At 50.0% G+C, this 19,982-nt stretch overlaps 1 protein-coding gene across 2 annotated transcripts; it reads right to left on the reverse strand.

Annotated features, from left to right (window-relative positions):
- Positions 1–1,156: 1,156 nt before the first annotated feature.
- Positions 1,157–18,275, reverse strand: LOC137356969 (mothers against decapentaplegic homolog 6-like). 2 transcript variants are annotated; one of them, XM_068022870.1, is made up of 5 exons: positions 18,093–18,275; positions 17,209–17,749; positions 8,299–8,358; positions 5,991–6,065; positions 1,157–3,210 (listed from the first exon to the last, which is right to left on the reverse strand). In XM_068022870.1, the coding sequence occupies exons 2-5, from the start codon at positions 17,627–17,629 to the stop codon at positions 2,672–2,674; spliced, it is 1,095 nt and encodes a 364-aa protein (XP_067878971.1). In that variant the 5' UTR covers positions 17,630–17,749; positions 18,093–18,275; the 3' UTR covers positions 1,157–2,671. The 2 variants fall into 2 exon arrangements, with proteins under 2 accessions (XP_067878971.1, XP_067878972.1); XM_068022871.1 differs by lacking the exon at positions 5,991–6,065.
- Positions 18,276–19,982: the final 1,707 nt, after the last annotated feature.

The following is a 19,982-nucleotide window of genomic DNA, read 5'->3' on the forward strand; positions in this document are numbered from 1 at the left end:
ATTAATGGTAGTAGGAACTTTCCGAAAATTTAAAAAAAAAACCCCCAATTGGTTCAGTCCAATTTACTGACAAAATGCCTTCCTGCTCAAGGGAACGAGGAGTGGCAAATGGCTTGAAATTTTCCAAAGGCCACGCGGAGAAACTCTTGCACGCGAGATCATAGTAACGGCAAAACAGAAAACAGTCTAGCCAGTGGAGATCATTGTCACAATAAATATTCGCTGCCAAGAACGGAAGGTAAGGCAACTTCTCACCCCGCCCCCCACTCTAATAACTAAAAAAAAAGGTAATTTCCCTACGGTACAGCTTATTACTCACGTCGCGGGAAGTGGTCAGCTTTCCGTAGCAAGTACCCTCAGTGGCATCATTTACCCATTATTTTTAGCCAAAACAGAAAAGCTACCATGGTAACACAGGCAGAGAACACCAGAGGAAATATCACAGCCATTAAAAAGCCCTATAACAAGGAAATTAATCTACTGTCAAGATTTAAGAGTCTGTATTTGTCACAAGGCTTTCGATAAAATACAAGTCGATGGTGGTGGAAAATTCTCGGGCTGTAGTGGAACCTGCGTTATCCAGGCTCTCACTTCCCAATTCTCTCCTATGATACTGGAAAAGGCAGAGGAAGTGGGGACTAGCCGAGTTGCTCTTGCAGGGACTCGATGGGCTGGATGGCCTCCTTCTGTGCTGTAATCATTCTACAATTGCACGCCCCACTACTGTTTATTTGGCAGTTTCTTGTGCGCGCGCACACACAAGGTCTTGTACCGTACCATATGGGCAAGATCAGAAAAAAAAACGTTGGGGCATTCTCTCTTCAGAATTGTAGAGGTTCAGAAGACGACCACTCGTCCCATCGTGCCTGTGCTGGCTCTTTGAAAGAGCTGTCGAGTTAGTGCGGTGGTGGAGGCAGAAACCCTCAATTCATTTAAAAAAAGGTACCTGGACATGCACCTGAAGTGCTGTAACCGGCAAGGCTATGGACCAGGTGCCGGAAGGTGGGATTAGAGTGGGCGGCTAGTTTCTTCGGCCGTCACGGACGCGATGGGCTGAACGGCCTCCTTCCGCGCCCCCAATTTTTCTCCGGTTCTACAGTTCTAACTACCACCCCCCGCCTCCCAGCCCCCACCACCACCACCACCACCTCCACTCTTTCCCCATAGCCCTGCAAAAATTTTCCCTTTTCAAGTATTTATCCAATTGTCTGATCTAAATTACAAATGAATCTGCTTTCAGGCAGATAATCCCATAACTTAGCAACTCACTGTGTTCAAAAAAAAAAAAACACTCGTCTCCCCCTTAATTTTTTTTTCCCCATTTGTCGCTCTCTCAGCGCCCGGGTTCCCATCCATTGTGGCAAATAATGAAGGTTCCACAATATACCCGGTACAACTGTGGGGTGGGGGAAACAATCGTACAGTCCTCGATTCTGCCCTTACCAACTTGGCTTTGCATATTAAACACGAGCGAACCGCACTGCTGGGTTACACTAGTGAGTGAAAGCAATTTCATGGAGTGATCAGAGTATTGTCCGAGCAACATTATTGTACATTTTTTTTTAAATAAAGTGTCGGTCTGTAATTTTCCTCCAAATCATCTGATAAAAGCAGATGGATAAACGTCTTTGGCGGTTTGGTCAAACAAACGCAGCACGTTCATATAATCGACTTCTCAGTCGTGTGTAAAGTTTCAAATCCACCCTCCTGTTAATTGGCATACGTCCCCAAGACCAGATCCCCATGTTCATCCGGCAGTGAGGCAACATCCCGGAGAACAGCCCTTCCTAAATCCCTTGGCAGGGGAGAGGGGTGTGGAGAATCGAGGTAATTAAACCATCCTTATGTGCCCAAGTCTAACCGGTTCGGCCCGCAGGGATGGGGAGGTGATGGTGCAGTAGTAATATCACTGGACGAGTAATCCAGAGGCCTGTCTGATGGACGCAGGTTCAAATCCCACCAATGACAGCTCTTGAAAATTTAAATTCAGTTAATTGCTAAATTCACTTCGTGAAAGTAAATCCAGAATTGAAAACTAGTCATCAGTAAACGATGCCACGAGACTGATCATCGATTGTTGCAAAAACCCACCTGGCTCACTCACGTCCCTTGGGGAAGGAAATCTGCTGCCCTTACCCGGTCTGGCCTACATGCGACTCCAGACCCACAGCAATCTGGAATGGTTTAACAAACCGTTCAGTTGTCATGGGCAATTAGGGATGGGCAACAAATGCTGGCCTTACCAGCGATGCCCACATCCCATGAAAGAATTAAAACAAAAACGGTGCAAATCTTGCAACAGGAGGAAAGTAAACTCAAAACATTGAGTTTTGACGAGAAGGCAATTTTTTTTTTTTTTTTTTAAATGGTGACCCTCGTCTCCAGCTAATTGATTGATTGGGTGGGTGAGTTGGGAACGGGGCAGCTGCAAGTCAGTGTTTAAGGGATGGGAGACAATTGGTGACCTGAAGCGCACCCCTCAACACAACTTAAACCAGCGCCAAAATATTTACGGCACTAGCAAGCCTCCTCAACATAATGCATGATCTTAAAACGCTGCCCAAAGCCTGGTTATTTATTTCACTAGGTTAGTAACTGCATCCAGTAGCACAGGCAGGACGTGGGTGTCTGTGTCTGTGAGAGTTTCTTTTGTGACTAAAAGAAAAATCCATCAAGTGTGGTTCAACAGTATCTCCAACCAACAAGGGCACGAGGTGATGAACTGCCTGGAGTAGCAAGGGCCCCAGCCTTTCGCGAAGCTTATTCGGATGCTGTTGGGATCGTAGGGACCGTCGGGGAAGTCCAAGCCCACCGTCTGCTGCAGGACGAACGACCGGTCGTAATCGAAGACCTTGATGGAGTAGCCGGGCAGCACCTTGTGAACGGAGAGAGTCCGGGAGCGGGGGTGCCCCAGGGTGGGCGAGTTGACAAAGATGGGGTGCTCGCTGCGGTTGTAGGCCCAGACCCCGTCCTGCTCCTTGCTCAGCAGGATCCCGCCGCCGATCTTGCCGCGCGTCCGTCTCACCAGCTCGTGGCGGTTGTCCACGTGGAGGTGGCCCAGGCAGAAGCCGGTGCCTCGAGGTAGATCGCAAAAGACGCCGACCGAGGGCTCGTGGACCGCGTAGAGGCGGCCCACTCTTGTCCGGTGCTCCCAGTACGCCACGCTGCACCAGTGCCCCTCCCTCGTCACGCGTGGGGACAAGCTGAAATCTGCAAGGAGGGAGAAAGATCAGGGCCACCACCTCGAAAGCAATAATTCAAACTTCTTCCATGCAGCTTGCATTTATAGAGCCCCTTTCAGAGAGTGGAACAACCCCAAGGTGCCTCACAGGAGCATTAATCAGATTAAAATTTGACTCTGAGCCACATAACGAGATATTAGGACAGGTGAACGAAAGCTCGGTCAAAGGGGTAACGCGGAGAGGCTTAGGGAGGGAATTCCAGAGCCCCCAGGCAGCTGAAGGCACGGCCGCCAATGGTGGAGCGATGGGAATCGGGTGATGCACCCGAGGCCGGAATTGCAGAAACCTCGGAGGACCGTGGGGGCTGGAGGAGGTTACAGAGATAGGGAGGGGGCGAGGAGAGATTTGAACAGAAGGATGAGAATTTTTAAAAATCGAGGCGTTCCCGGGCCGGGAGCCAGTGTAGGTCAGCGAGCACAGTGGGGGGTGGGGGGGTGATAAGCTGAATGGGACTTGGTGCGAGTTAGGAAAAGGGTGGGGGAGCAGAGTTTTGGATGAGATCAAGTTCAGCGGGTGGAAGGCGAGAAACCCAGGGACAGAAAAACACTCGAGTAGAGAAAAAAAATTCAGGGCCAATAAAGTGCTGGTTAGGGACAGGCAGCTTGGGTTTAGGCAGGCTACAGATTATATGATCAAGGGAAGATGGGGGGGTTGGGGGGGGGAAAAAGGTGATGACGACTCCCACAGTTAAGGAGCGAAATGGGTCAATGTGTCGATCATCGTGTAACATAACTGCTGTGCTACTGAGCCCTAAAAGGCGGGGCAGAAATGCAGCGGGGGGGGGGGGGGGGGGGGAAGGGGTGTCTGTGAAAGTTGAAGCTTTTAAAAAGTTTACTGCTTTTATTTCCACCCCATTTTCTCCTCTCTGGCACTTCGATATTCTCTGTTAGTACACTGACCCGCAAAGGTTACTGGGCTGTTTGACCATGAAGTGCAGCACCAAAGCTGAACCCCATCTTCACAGATGCATTTTTCCCCCAATGGGAACCCGGATTGATTTCCTCACCCGCTCCTAGCTGAGGCTATGCCCCCCACCTCCCCCAACCCCAGTTCAATAGCTCTATCGTGACTAGGAGCTCAGCCTACTCTGGGCATAGGGCGGAACCAGGGGGCAAGGTCACTGGTCTATCTGGCATAGAAAGGGTTAAATTACGTGGGACAGCTGCACAGACTAGGCTTGTATTCCCTCCCGTGCGGGAGGTCAAAAGGGACACGGGACCAAGGAGTCAAGATACAGATCTCAACGAATGGCAGAGCCCGCTCAGGGGGCTGAATGGCCCTCCTCCTGTTCCTAAACCCGCACAGCAGGAGTTAAGGAGCTGGAAGAATCGAGGCTAAACGCTGGCGAAAGGCCATGCCGAGGGAGCACAGCACCAGGACAGCCGGCGACAAAAATCAGGCCAGACATTCTGGCTGTTTTGTTGTGGTCACGTGGCCCCCGGGGAGGAGGAAGCCCAATTCACTGCTCCTGGGAAAGCAGCCAACAGCTGAACCAGGGTTCCTCAAAACGTGCGTCAAGACACATTGTCCTTGCTGGCGTGTGATTTGCGATTTCCTCCGAAGGGTCCAAAGTGGAGTCCAAAAATAACAACAGGCCCAATTGCTCCACTCGTTGGCCAAGAGCAGGAGAGCAGGGAAGGCTTCTCCTCTTGAATGGAGACTTTTTTTTTTGTTGTTGTTGAGGGGGTTGGGGGAAAGGAATTTATTTTCCGCCTTTTCCCAGTGAAAAGGGGAGCAGGAGATTTCAGGACGGTCTGCCTTTCCTCTCTCTCGCTCCATCACAGAGTCCCAAGTCAAACTTGACGGGACGTCTGCTCACTCGCCCCACAATACCCAAAAATAAACATTCCTGCTCCAACAATAAGACCTGAACAGCCAATTGTCCCCTGGGCGAGAAGGAGGATGTGCAAGTCGCACGTGTCCGTCCCAGCCATCATCTTCTCTACATCTGCATTGAACTGCTTTCAGAAAGAAAACATACTCCCCGCTTAGGCACAACAGCACTTGGCTCACATTCTCTCCACTAGTAAAACAAGGAATTACAGGACTCGCCAGCACCTGAACTGACAGCTTCCCATTGTACGCTTGGCTCGCAAGTATCACCCCCGGCTGTCAGAGGGTTGTGGCTACAGCTTCTACTCCAGTGTTGGACTGCTCAGTCCAGGCCGACGCTGAAGAACTGCATTTCTGTAGCGCCTTTCACAGCCTCAGGACGTCCAAGAGCACTTCACAGCCACTGAAGTACTTTTTACTTTTGAAGTGCGGTCACTGTTGTAACGTCGGCAGCCAATTTGCGCACAGCAAGATCCCACAAACAGCGATGTGATAATGACCCAGATCATCTGTTTTTCTCATGATGTTGGTTGAGGGATAAATATCAGCCCCAGGACACCGGAGAGAATTCCCCCTCCCCCCCGCCCCCAACCCCTCAACAGTGTAGAGGGAGCTTTACTCTGTATCTAACCCAACAGTAGATGCCCAGAATGGGAACACATTCTATGTCCACCCCAGAAATCACTTACTTCAATGGCAATAAAATTCACCAAAACAGGAGCAAGTGTGTGTGTTTGGGAACAGAGCCTCAACGTGCAAAGCCCCATCAGGTCCTGAACGGCAGTACAGAAAGATCTGTGCACCACATCTCTGCCCTCCAACAGCCCCACCCCAAAGTGCTAAAGCACACTGAACCAACATCCCCACCGATTGTCATGGGAATGGCAATGTCAGTGCTCCTGTTCGTGATCTTACCTGGCCAGTCTTCATTCATGTTATTGGAAGGCTCGTTTGCCCTGTGTTCACGTGCAGACTCGCGTTCAAAAAGGTCTGTGGGGGAGAGGGGGGTGGTGTCGAGAGGAGAAAAATGTTTACATCAGCTCGCGGTCAGCAAATTCACAATCCCCGGGGCTGCAGGGGGAAAGGGTGAGGGAATGGGACCAGCCGAGTTGCTCTTGCAGAGGGCTGGCACGGACATGAAGGGCCGAATGGCCTCCTTCTGTGCCATAACCATTCCATGATTCCGCACTGATCCCAATGGGGCACGTCCCAGTTTCGCCTTCGCTTAGACCTCGGATGGTATAATGGAGGACGGGGGGGGGGGAAAGCAGAAGATCCTACACTGCGACATCCAATGCACTTGAAAAAGTACTTCATTGGCTCTGACCTACCTCTGGAGCGTTCTGAGGTCGTGAAAGGCGCTATATAAATGAAAGATCTCTCCCCCAATCGCCCACCCAAATTATCACCGTGCTATCGGTAGGAAGAAGCAAGCCAGCCAGTATCCCTACTCCCGACAGCCATCCTGTACCCCCTTCTTGGGAAACCTGCACCCTCATGGTGGCAGGATGAAGGTTGCCTGCAACACCACCCCCCCCACACAGTTGAATAGCCTGGACAGTGAGCTCTAACTCACAAGGCAGTCCCTTGGTACAATAAAAAAAAAGCCCGACAGAGTGGCAGGGCATTTGCGCAAAACAGTATCCCATCAAACAGGAAGCAGCACAAGAGGAAATCGGAAGATTATAAACCCTGGGAGAAATTTAAGCAGATCGCAACACAGAAGCAAAAAAAAAAATCACTGGAAATCACCTGAATAGTTCAGTCGTTATTCAAACAGTTTTGGGGAGATAGGAGTGCACGTGGTACCCAAGGGGGGGGGGGGGGGGGAAAAGAGGGTGAAATAAAGTCAGATCCTTGGATGCGCAGCAGCTTGTAGCAGCATGCCTCCTCGCGATCCCCGTTCGCAGCGGGTTCCAAACCTCCCAGCGAGTCGGAGCCTCTGGCCCAACGTTTTCGCAAGTGAGCCAGCAGCAGAGATGGGGGGAGAAAAAAAACGCCAGATCCCGCGGTAATCCAGGTCTACGGTGCCGCACAGATGGGGGATTGGGCCATTTGTATCGAGGAGCACAGCAGGAGATGGTGAGAAAACGGTACCTGGATAAGAGTCCGTTCGCTGCCGGTTAACGGAAGAGAAAGCAAACGTAGCAGCTCTGCAGGCAAAAGATTTTTTACAATGCCAGAAGCCATTCACGTGCCTGTATATAGAAACAGCAGAGGCCATTTAACCGGTTCTGCCAGTCAATTAGATTGTCAATGCCCTTTCGGGAAGCGGATCTGCCGTCCTTACCTGGTCTGGCCTACGTGACTCCAGACCCACAGCAATGTGGTTGGCTCTTAACTGCCCTCAGAAATGGCCTCGCAAGCCATTCAGTTGGCAAAGACAATTAGTTATGGGCAACAATTGCTGGCCTTGCCAAGAAATAAAGAATTTGTTTTTTAAAAATCTGTACCTCACTCCATATCCCTCAATACCTTTTATCCAACGGTAATCTTATCGTACGGTTATGAAAACCTCACCTGCATCCTCATAGTTAAGGGCGGGGGGGGGTGGGGGGGGGGGGTGAAAAGAGTTGTTCCAGGTTTCCACTACTCTGTGAAAATGCACTTGCTTATTTCACTCCTGAACCGTCCGTCCAGCTCCAATTGTAAACTCATGTGCCCCCTTGTTCACCATTCTCTCACCGGAGGTAAGTCTGTCTCTCTCTCTCTCTCTCTCTCCCATTCAAATCCTTAAAATTATTTTAAACCCCTCGATTAGATCACCCCCTTAATCTTCTACACTGGAGGGAATACAAGCCTCGTCTGTGTGACCTGCCCTTGTAATTTAAACCCTTTCAGCCCCGGGATCATTCCGGCAAATCTACTCTGCACCCTCTTCAAGACCAACGTAACCAACATATCGTTCCTGAGGTGTGGAGGCTGGAACTGAACCCGGTTACTCCCAATGGGGGTCTGAGCAAGGATCTGTGAAACTTCCTTCCCTTCATATTCCATCCCTGCGAGATGAAGGCCAACATTCCATTGGCCTCGATCATTTTTTTTGTGCCCATCGACTAACTTAAATGATTTGTGCGCTCAGTTGGACTCCTAAATATCTGTCCTCCTCCTCCTCCTCTGCAGTTCCTAGTTTCTAACCCGTTGGTAATATAACACACAGACAGGGAACCGGGATACAGACGGACACACACACAAACATATGGGAACCGGGAGATATATTTACCATCAATGTTCTTTCCATTGCTGCCTGGTAATACTTTCGAGTAGGGAGGCGGTGGCGTTTCTGAAACGAGAGAGAGAGAGAGAGAGAGCACACAAGAGTTTATTTGGAGGTGGGGACTCTTCCTCTGTAACCAAGCTGTCAAAAAATAAGTCTGAACATGCGTGCACGAAGACCATGCAACCTGCTGCTAATCTTCTGACGTACAAAGTAAACACAATCGAGGTTTTCAGACATTGGCGGCGTCAACTGCAAGGGCAAAGGTCATTCGAACCCCAAAGCTATTCATCACTACAGAAATATTTACTAACGCTCATCCCTAATCCACTGCTACACAAACTCACCCCAATCTGTTCCCTCAACGACACAACCGAGTGAATGCCTCCTCCGAGCCCCTCTAAGCCAGACTATCAGGAAGGCTACAGGGTTCAACTTGCACCATGAACATAGTAAAACGTTCCAAGGCGCTTCGCAGGAGCGTTATCAGACAATATTCCACACCATTGATGTTCACATAAGGAGATATTAGGGACAGGTGACTAAAATCTAGGTCAGTTTTAAGAAGCTTCTTAAAAGGAGGAGAGAGTAAAGCGGAGAGGTTTAGAGAGGGAGTTCCAGAGCCTTGGGCCCCCAGGCAGCTGAAGGCACGGCCACCAATGGTGGAGTGAAGGGAATCGGGGGATGGACAAGAGGCCGGAATTGGAGACAACCCCTGGAAGATGCAGCCAGTTGGACGAGGGCACAATCAAGTTCAACTGCAAAGCCACTCATGAAGGCCCTGATGACACTCACTGTCTTGACTCAAAGAATAGCCACTGGGTCAAGAAGGCCAGCACACCTTTGGGAAGCAATTTCCCCACCCCTTTCTGCCAAACCGGGGTCAGTGCCTGCAAGAATGGACAGGCAGCAAAGACAACACACTGGAATAGATGACACACACCATTTAGGTCACCCGGCTTTTATTCAAGCTCAGGCAACTTCTATCTAGTTGGTTTGAGCACCGAGCCCACATCCACCACATCCACAGTAGACTCAGGGACTGGTTATGATGGAGTGATCCTGGCCCAACCCAATCCTCGCCCTGAATGGACAGTACCCTTCCCTGTCACCAAAAGCTAACATGCAGGTGCAGCAAGCAGTTACGAAGGCAAATGGTATGTTGGCCTTTATTGCAAGGGGGTTTGAATACAGGAGTAAAGACGTCTTTCTGCAATAGAGCCTTGGTGAAACCGCACCTGGAGTACTGTGCACAGTTTTGGTCTCCTTACCCGAGGAAGGATATACTTGCCATAGAGGGAGTGCAACAAAGGTTCACCAGACTAAATCCTGAGATGGAGGGATTGTCCTATGAGGAAAGATTAAATAGCCTGGGCCTTTATTCTCTGGAGTTAAGTATGAGAGATGATCTCATTCAAACATACAACATTCTCACAGGGCTCGACTGGGTGGATATAGATAGGATGTTTGCCCTGGGTGGGGAGTCTAGGACCAGGGGTCACAGTCTCAGAATAAGGGGAAGGCCATTTAGGACTGAGACGAGGAGAGATTTCTTCACTCAGAGGGTGGTGAATCTTTGGAATTCTCTACCCCAGAGATCTGTGGATGTTCAGTCATTGAGTTCTTCTGATAGCTGATTTCTACCAGGGCAGCCGGCATGGATGTGGGATGCTAATAATGACAATCCTGGCACTGGGAAAGCGTGGGCAATTAATTTTTAAAAAACATACATCGGGCATAACCTGATTTTGGAACAGCAAAGGCTGGCACTAGCCACAGATTCCATTTAGCTCCCGAAAAATACTCTGGCACCCTTCCCAGAATGTTTCAAAAGCACTACAGGAAGAACAGCTCAGCAATGCCACTCGATCTCCGATCTCTACCCATACAAAAAAAAACACGACCTCGGCTGCGAGTTTGATCCCTCTCCCTTTCCTCCCCAACCCTTCCCCTCCCCTCAAGGCTCCTCATTCAACAGCTACTGCTCACCGAGTTCCACACCTGGATCAGTGCCCAGGCAGCAGCGGGTCTTCGACCGTGGGGAGGGGGGTGGGGGGGGGGGGGGGGGCTCGTCACAGCCAAAGGCAGAAATTGGCCCTTGGACAGAAACACTTCCCAGCAAGACGCTTAGCCGTAGCTCAGTGGGCAGCACTCGTGCCGCAGGTCAGAGGTCGTGGGTTCATCCTGCTCCAGAGCTCATTCTAAACCGACAGCCTCACTTCAGTACCTGCCCTCTCAGTGGATGTAAAAGATCCCACGGCCGCTGTTGGAAGCAGAGCCGGAGTAGGGGTGGGGACGGTGGTTTGTTGGGGGTAAATTCTCCCCGGTGTCCTGGGGCTCAATATTTATCTCTCAATCGATGCCACTAAACACAGGTGATCTGGGTCATTATCACATTGCTGTCTGTGGGAGCTTGCTGTGCACAAATTGCCCACCACGTTTCCGACCACAGTTCAAAAATGCTTCATTGGCCGTGAAGCTCTTTGGGAAGACCCAGTGTTGTGAAAGGTGCTATAGAAATGCAAGTCTTTCTTCTCGATGCCATCCAGTTACAGGCAGTGGGGGGGGGGCTTTACGTTGCAAAATGCACCAAGTAAAGCTTCCACCATCCAAGGCACCCGAGTATTAAACCTCCTCCCTCTGGACTTCCCCTGGTGCCTCTAAACCGCACTGTCTGCCTCCGTCTTTTCTCCCCATTAATGGCAGTACTGTTTGGAACCATTGTGGCTTTAGATGCACTGTTGACAACAAAGCCCTGCTCCCCCCACTCCCAACCCAGGATGGATTGCTTATTCCACAAGTATCTTGCTTGTGCACCAGCGCAAGCAAACACGCAGCAGGGGGAGGGGGGCTGGTGAGCAACGAAGGTTTTTCCCCCAACCCTGCTGGAAAGGGGCCAGGCAAAATCCCGATTGAAAACGCCGAACAAATCCACACGTGCAAGGGAAGTCTCTGAGGGAACGCTGTAGGGAAAACACCTAAATGGGACGAGGGAAAGTATTTTCAGACTATCCCAGGGCAAGACAGCAGAGGACTCAAAACTGAGAAGGGCAGGTTTAGGCGCAGAAATCTATCTTTGCACAAAGGACGATGGACAGATGCAGGCCAGACCTGAACTAGGGGGCCATCGATGTGAGATAGTCACTAATAAATCCAACTGGGAATTCAGGAGAAACTTCTTTACCCAGAGAGTGGTGAGAATGTGTTTCTACACTAAGAGTACCTTGTAAAAGTTTTGCACTACCTTACCTAGAAATATTACGCCTGCACGAGTCAGTTCATTTTAAGCAACAAATGTGAATATTATGGGATGAACTACCAAAATCACTGGAGATTTTAGAAATAATTTCCCCCATTCACATAGTTTTTTTTTTTAAAAAAAGATACAATGTCACCCTATTACTCCGAACAGTTTTTCGTTTAAACATTCAATAGATACAGCCACTGAGCTAGTCACAAATGTCATGGGGACGTATTGAACAGCTTAAGGGCAATTAGGGATGGGCAACAAATGCTGGCCTTGCCAGCGATGCCCACGTCCTATGAACGAATTTTTTTTTTTTAAATTACAGCACAGAAACAGGCCATTCGGCCCATCTGCTCCGTGCTGGTGGTTGAGCTCCGCACGAGCCTCCTCCCACCCCCCCATCCTCATCTCACCCTATCCTCATATCCTTCATTTCCTTTCTCCCTCATGTGTTTGTCCAACTTCCCCTTAAATACTTCTCTGCTATTCCGCTCAACCACTCCCTGTGGTAGCGAGTTCCACATTCCCACCACTCTCTGGGGAAAGACGGTTCTTCTGAATTCCTCATCGGATTTATTAGTGACTGTCTTATATTCTAGTTCTGGTCTCCCCTCCCCCTCATGAATGCAACTCATAATATGATTCAGTTAACCCAAGGTACAGATCACGTTGTCTGCATTAGTTGGAAACCTTCACTATCCTAATTGGTGACTTCAGAACGCCTGCAAGCAAAATCCCCTTTCTACTCTGAATAGATGGCTTACAACCTCTAGAAATGGGCACAGCAGAGCCACCTGGAGGGCAAGGGTGAGCTTGACAACTGATTTAACCTCAAAAATAAAAACCTTCCAACTCTGCTTCCTTCCCCTTCCCTATAGTTCAGGTGACCAACTCCACAGTGCCCAGTGCAATGATACATGCAACCCAGCAAAGGGGCATGTTCAATTGCCAATGAGTTAGCTGGTCTGAACAAGCCGCCTACCAGGAGCTGTATTACTGACAGAGGCCCGGGGAAGAGGGGTGGGGAAAAAAAAGGACTTGCATTTCCATAGCGCCTTTCACCACCTCAAGCGCTTCACGGCCAATGTAAGTTTTTCTGAAGTGTCGTCACAGTTGCTGTTGAAATGTAGGAAACGTGCCAGCCGATTGGCACACAGCAAGCTCCCACAAATAACGGTCAGATAATCCGTTTTCACGATGTTGGTGGAGGGATAAAGATCAGCCACTGGCAAGAGCTCCCCTGCTCTTCTTTGGATAGTGGTGGTGGGGTCTTTTACATTCACTCGAGGTAGCTGAAAGACGGCGCCTCCAACAGTGCAACACTCCCCAACAGACTGCAGAGTGGGACTTGAACCCACAACCTTCTAATTCCGAGCGGGGAGTGCTGACAGTCATGGTGGGGACACCTGAAACCAAGACCTGGTCTGCCTATTTATGTGAACGTTAACAGTCGCACGGTGCTATTGGAAGAAGAATGGTCCAGCGGTAAATATAATTTATCTGTATTTTCAGAAGACCTTTGATAAGATGCCCTGTAATAGACTAATGATTAAGGACAGAGAATGCAGAGTCACGGGACATGTGGCCAAATGGATTGCGAGCTAGCTTCAAGACAAAGCAGAGAGTGGGAGTAAAGGGTATTTATTCAGAGTGGCAGAAGGTGGGACCACTGCTGTTCACAATTTAGATCAACGATCTGGACTTTGGGAGTCAAAAAACACAATTTCTAAATTTGCGGATGACACCAAATTGGGGTTGGGGGGGGGGGGGGGGGGGGAGGGGCGGACCGTCAATACTGAGGGAGGACTGCAACAGATTACAGGAGGACATTAGTAAACGTACAGACTGGGTAAATAATTGGCAAATGAGGTTCAACACGGATAAATGTGAGGTCGTACATTTTGGGAGGAAGAATAGGGAAGTCACTTATTACTCGGATGGTGAGAGTCTAGGCGGGGTAGAAGAACAAAGGGATCTCAGAGTACAAACACAACAATCACTAAAAGTTGCACCACGGGTTAGCAAGGCTGTTAAAAAAGCAAACCAAGCACTAGCCTTTATTTCTATAGGGATAGAATTGAAAAGGAGGGAAGTTATACTAATCCTGTGTTGAACCTTGGTTAGACCACAGTTGGAGTACTGCATGCAATTCAGGTCGCCATATTACAGAAAGGATATAGAGGAACTGGAGAGGGTGCAGAGAATATTTACAAGGATCTTAGCAGAAATGTGGTAGGAAGAACGAGCTGAGTCCCTTTTCCTTTGAAATAAGAAAGCTGAGTGGTGACCAAATAGAGGTCTTTAAAATAATGAAAGGTTTTTCATAGAGTGGATTCAGAGAATGTTTCCACTCGTGAGGCAGAGCATAACTAAGGGCCATCAATAGAAGACAGTCACTAGTAAATCTAATGGGGGAATTCAGGAGAAACTTCTATCCCCAGAGAGTGGTGGGATTGTGGAACGCGCTACCACAGGGAGTGGATGAGGGGAATAGCAGAGATGCATTTAGGGGGAAGCTGGATAAACACATGAGGGAGAAAGGAATAGAGGGTTACGATGAGAGATTTAGATGAGGAAGGATGGGAGAAGCTAAAGTGGAGCATAAACACCAGCATGGACTGGTTGGGCTGAATGGCCTGTTTGTGCTGTGTATCCTGTGTAATCCAATGAGGAAAGGGAATTCTCCTGGTGCAACATTCCCCTTCAGTCAACAGACGAACTCAGCCATCACCTTCCATGGGACCTTGCTGTGTGTAGATTGGCTGGTATGCATCACGTTCCCCGCGTTTTTAATCTCTTATTTTCCCGTCAAGCTAGCCTTATGCTCTTTGTAAGCATTCTCCTCATCCCGAGTACTTTTGTGAGAAAATTGTGCATATTTCAACGAGGCAGTCGGAGCCGCTACAAGTAGCCAGTGCATCAGGGATTGGGGAGGCACGGTTAATGGAGGTGATCAGCTTGGGTTCTCTCCCTGCTCACTTCTCACTGGTTCCAGCACAGGAGCAGGTGTTGAACGACAGCAGGGCGGCATCTGGCGTCCATGAGTTGAGTAATCTCCATACATTCAGCTTCTGCCCACGTGAAGTGGCCACTTGGGGGCAGTGACAAGGAGCTGCTGCCATCAGGACAGACGGGGAGGGGGAGCGGGGGATGGCACAAGCGCAGGGCTGCCACTTTCTATATTTTTTGCGCGGGCGTGTGGGTGGGTATATGGGCTCGTTTCCACTGCGTCTCAGTCAGGGTGAAGTAAGGTGGGGGGGGTGGGGGGAGGGTGAACAGCCGAGATGCCTACCTCTTAATCTGCACCTCCAATCTGGGAGGGAAGATCAGAAAGTATGGGGGAGTTGGCAATAGCAGTCTGGAGAACATTCCTGTGCTCGCTGACCAACATTGGCCGCCAGTCCAGCAACGGCCCGATTTTAAAATTCTCATCCTCGTTTTCAAATTCCCAGCGTGGTCTTCTCCGTCACCTCCTCCAGCCCCTACAACCCTCCGATATCTCTGCACTCCTCCAATTCCATCCCCTCGCATATCCCCCCCGATTCCCATCGCTCCACCATTGGCAGCCGTGCCTTCAGCTGCCTGGGGGCCCTAAGCTCTGGAATTCCCTCCCTAAACCTCTCCGTGTCTCTCTCTCTGTGTCCTTAAAACCGGCCTCTTTGACCAAACTTTTGGTCACCTGTCCCCAATATCTCCTTACGTGGCTCAGGGTTAAATTGACGCCCTGGTGAAGCACCCTGGGACATTTTACTCTGTTGACAGGGTATCTTAAATGCAAAGTTTTTGCTGTCGGAGCAGGTTTGCCTGAGTGGGCGAGGAAGGAGAAGCTGTTGTATAAACAATCAGACCCAGCAATGTTTATTATGCCAGACGACCCAATGGTGGAACAGTTTCCCCAATATATACTACCTGCTGCGGAACCGATCTGGATTTATTTGTGCCGAATTCGACTGTCCCAGGCAGGCTATTGACTACCATTGTAGGGTCCCGAACGGAGGTTGTGCACCAGAACATTTTTTTAAATGGTAGATTCTCTCTGTTGTAATATGTCTAACACCCCCTTGTACTTTGTCTTACTGGCTGATCAGTCACTTCCAATTCACGTCCAATGATCTGCCCTTTTTTTTTAAAATTAAGACTCGCCAGTGACTGCAACAGGTCAATTCTGTCTCAGCCATTCTACCATACCGGTAGAATGTGCAGTCTTTGCTGCTGTAAAATATTATCCCATATTTACTCCTCAACCAATATCGTTCATGCAGATTATCGCATTGCGGTTTGTGGGAGCTTGCTGTGCACAGATTGCTGCATTTCCTGCATTACTTAAGAAGTGGGAGCAGGGGTAGGCCATTCAGCCCCTCGAGTCTGCCGTGCAACTCAATAAGATCATGGCTGGTCTTCAACAGGCCAAAGGGCCCGTTTCTGTGCTGTAGAACTCTATGACTCTAACTCCACCTTCATGCCCAATCCCAAAAATCTATCGATGTCTGCCTTGAATATACTCAACAGCTGAACATCCATAGCTCAGTGTCAGTTTGGTGGGTAACACCTCCTAGTTACAAGGTTCCAGGCAGGAGTACAAAAAGAAAAAAGTCAAGGCTGACACTCCAGGGCTGTACTGAGGGAGTGCTGCACTGTTGGAGATGCCATCTTTCGGATGAGATATTAAACCGGGGCCCCCATCTGCCATCTTTGGGTGGACGTGAAAGTTCCCGTGGCCCTATTTTGAAGAAGAACAGGGATGTTCTCCCCATTGAGCTGGCCAATATCTAGCCCTCAACCAACATCACTTAAAAACAGATTGTCTGGTCATTATCGTAGAATGATAAAATGTTTACAGCACAGGAGGCCCTTCGGCCCATCGAGTCTGCACTGGCTCTCTGAAGGAGCAATTTACCTAGTGCCACTCCCCACTTTCTCCTCCTAACTCTGCACATTCTTTTCAGATAACAGTTGAATTCCCTCTTGAATGCTTCAATTGAACCTGCCTCCACCACACTGTCAGGCAGCACATTCCAGAACTCTAACCACTCGCTGTGTGAAAAGGTTTTTCCACATGTCGCCGTTTTGTCAGTTACCTTAAATCTGTGCCCTCGACCCTTCCACCAATGGGGCAAGTTTCTCCCCTCTACTCTGTCCAGACCCCTCATGATTTTGAACACCTCTATCAAACATTTCTCTTCTCTTAAGGAGGAGAACAGTCCCATTCACATTGCTGTGCGTGGGAGCTTGCTGTGCGCCAACTGATTGCCACGCTTCCCGCATGACAACAGCGACCACACTTCAAAACAAAAAGTACCTCCTTGGCTGGAAAGCGCTTGGAGGCGGCCGGTAGTCATGAAAAGGCGCTATCTAAATGCAACGCAGCCCTTCCTTCTCGGGGCTAGAGAATTCCAAAGATTCACAACCCTCCCGAGCGAAGAAACTTCTCCTCATCTCGGACCGAAATGACCGACCCCTTATCAAGAGACTTGTGACACATGTAGGCCAGACCGGGTAAGGACGGCAGATTTCCCTTCCCATGAAGTGAAGCAGATTAATTTATTAATTAATTAATTGAATTTAAATTCCCCCGGCGAGATTTGAACCCAGCTCCACCCCGAGTATTAGTTCGGTGACTTCGCCACTACACCACTGTCCTTCCCCTCGATTAGCACACACAGGGTTACCTGGTTCACAGAGCCGGCTGAAGTGGTAAGGGTTGCAGCAGACGGTGGCATGGTCCTCGCAGATGCAGAAGCACAGCCGCTTGAGCTGGTGGAGGTGCCGGAGGTCCGGCCAGCGGAAGAGTCTGCAGGTGAGCACCTGGGGCCAGTAGCTCTGCTTGCCCACCCTCAGCTCGCTGCGGGGGAAGCGGACACAGCAGCCGCCGCGGTCGTCGTCCGTGCCCCTGGCGTCCAGCGCCTGTGCAAGCAGCTCCAGCTGCTCGTCCTTGAGCCTCTTGAAGAGGGAGTGTGTGACCAGCTTCAGTCCCCCCTGCGGGTCCTCCGCATTCTGGCCGCCCTCCCCTCCCCCTGACTTCGTGCTGCCCGCCCAGCAACGCTTGCCCCACAATCTCCGCACCACGGCCGAGCGTCTGGACCCGAACATGCGACGCTTAAGACACAGGCATTCAGAGAGAGTGCTGAGAGACAGCAACGTGTGGGGATGCGCTGGGAGGGGGAAGGGGAGTCGACTAGGGGAAAAATTGAGTCGGGTGGGAAAGTTGAGCTGAAAAAAAATGGGGGGGGGGGAAAAAAAAGAGAAAATTAACTGTCATGAAAAAAAAGTTACAAAAACTTTTACAATGTTTTGAAAACTTTTAAAACTTTGATAAAGTCACCAGAAAGTGACACATGTTAAACCACCCCCCCCCCCCCAAAGGTTGATTCCAAAAGTTTACAGTCAACCCACATCTTGTTTAAGCAAAAAAAAAGAAACTTTCAGAAATAAATTCCCCCCCCCCAATCAGTTTAGAAAGGGGCGTTTAACTTTCTAGAAAACCAGTTTACAGTTTCACAAACGTCACTTTAACGTGCCCACCCCTCCAAAAAAAATCTAAACATCAACTCACTTCCAGAAGTAGCAACCTCTTGCAAAGCTAGGCGAGACTCACTCACTCACTCTCTCTCTCTCTCTCTCTCTGTCTGTCTATGTCTCTGCTGTGGACCTGCTTATAACAGTCCGTTCTAGTGTATCTCTGCTCTCCCAAAGTGTGGGATAACAAGACCCATTCCCTCAACCCTGTATCTTCCCTGTGCCTGTGGCGAGATTGATGTAAAGCAGGGAGGGGAGGGGGTACCCTCAAGAACCAGCCCCCATCGTCAATCTCTCACAAACTTTCTCCCCTCCTCCGCGTCTTTTGAGAAACCCATTGGTCAGACTTGGCCCCACGTACCCAAACACAGAAAGGAAGGCGGGACAAGGGATGGGATTGGATTGGGAAAAAGATTTCCCTTTAACTCTTTCACCTCTCTGTTAGGATGAAAGAAAACGCTTTTATCAGTTCATGCTTTCTCCGTGTTAACTCTTCTGCTGCTAGAAGGACCCCCCCTCCCACCTTCCTGCAACAACTGCATTTATGTAGCGCCTTTAACGTCGTAAAACGTCCCAAGGTGCTTCGCTGGAACGTTATCAAACAAAATTTGACCCTCGAGCCACGTAAGGAGACATGAGGTGACCGAAAGCTCAGTCAAAGAGGTTGGTTTTTGGGAGCGTCTTAAAGGAGGAGAGAGAGACGGAGAGGTTCAGGGAGGGAATTCCAGAGCTTGGGGGCCCCCAGGCAGCTGAAGGCACGGCCGCCAATGGTGGAGCGATGGGAATCGGGTGTGGGGAGCGGTGGGACATGCAACAGGCCAGAATTAGAGGAGCACTGAGATCTCGGAGGGTTGTAGTGGGTGACACAGGTAGGGTACCGAGGTAGATTTACTTTCATTTTCAGACAAGGTTCCTCTCTATTTGGCGCCCCAGCCAACGTCATCTCTTGTTGCTCCTAATCTCCAATTGCCCCGCCCTACAATCTCTTCCTCCTCCACCAATCTTCAAATTGTTGAAATCAAGCATCATTACACTATCTCCTACTCATTCCATTCCGTGACCTCAAAACTGCCTTGACCTTCCCTCATTCCAGCAATCTACAAGTGCAACTGTGCCTAACCACTACTTCCTCATCTGGCCAACCTCTTCGAGTGCTTCTCAGCCTTGGTGGTGTCCACCACCACAGAACTTCACCTCGACCTCTCAATCCTCAAAATGCCAAGTAAGCTGAATCACCGATGGCAGGGTCAGACAGTTAGACGCTTCCAGGGTAAGTCACGCGATGCTCCAGGCTGACCACAGACCACAGAAATAAACAAAGTCAAAACCTGCCAGGCTCATAGGCACCATAGCTGTATCGTCACCAAGCCATCAGGGACTCAGCAGAGACCAGGGATTGGGGCCTTTAACCCTCCCCGCCCCCCAGTTGCAATCCCAAGACAGCACAAGTCACCTACTTCCACCTTCGTAACATGACCTGATTTTAACTCCCTCAGCCATCTGCTGCTGAAACCCTCAGTCGTGCCTTCGTTACTTCTAGACTTGACTACTGCACGCACTCCTGGCTGGCCGCTCACATTCTGCTCTCCATAAACATGAGGTCATCCAATACTCTGCTGCCCGTGTACTAACTCGCACCGAGTCCCGTGCCCCTCTCACCCGCTGTGCCCGCAGACTTACACCGGCTCCCGGTCCAGCAACACCTCCATTTTAAAACTCTCATGCCTGCTTTCAGATCCCCTCGTGTGGCCCCTCTCCGCCCCCGCTCCCTATCTCCGTAAACTCCTCCAGCTCCTACGACGCTCCGAGATCTCTGCGCTCCTCCAATTCCGCCCTCTCGCCCATCCCCCCGATTCCCATCGCTCCACCATTGGCGGCCGTGCCTTCAGCTGCCTGGGGGGCCCTAAGCTCTGGAATTCCCTCCCTA

This window comes from Heterodontus francisci, chromosome 46 (genome assembly GCF_036365525.1).
Source record: "Heterodontus francisci isolate sHetFra1 chromosome 46, sHetFra1.hap1, whole genome shotgun sequence".
Classification (NCBI taxonomy): Eukaryota; Metazoa; Chordata; class Chondrichthyes; order Heterodontiformes; family Heterodontidae; genus Heterodontus; species Heterodontus francisci.

Coding starts and splice junctions, on each gene's coding strand:
- LOC137356969 (XM_068022870.1), bottom strand. CDS start 17,629: ATGTTCGGGTCCAGACGCTCGGCCGTGGTGCGGAGATTGTGGGGCAAG. Junction 6,066..8,298: donor CAATGGAAAGAACATTGATG/GTAAATATATCT, acceptor TCTCCCCCACAG/ACCTTTTTGAACGCGAGTCT. Junction 3,211..5,990: donor CATGAATGAAGACTGGCCAG/GTAAGATCACGA, acceptor CCCTCCTTGCAG/ATTTCAGCTTGTCCCCACGC.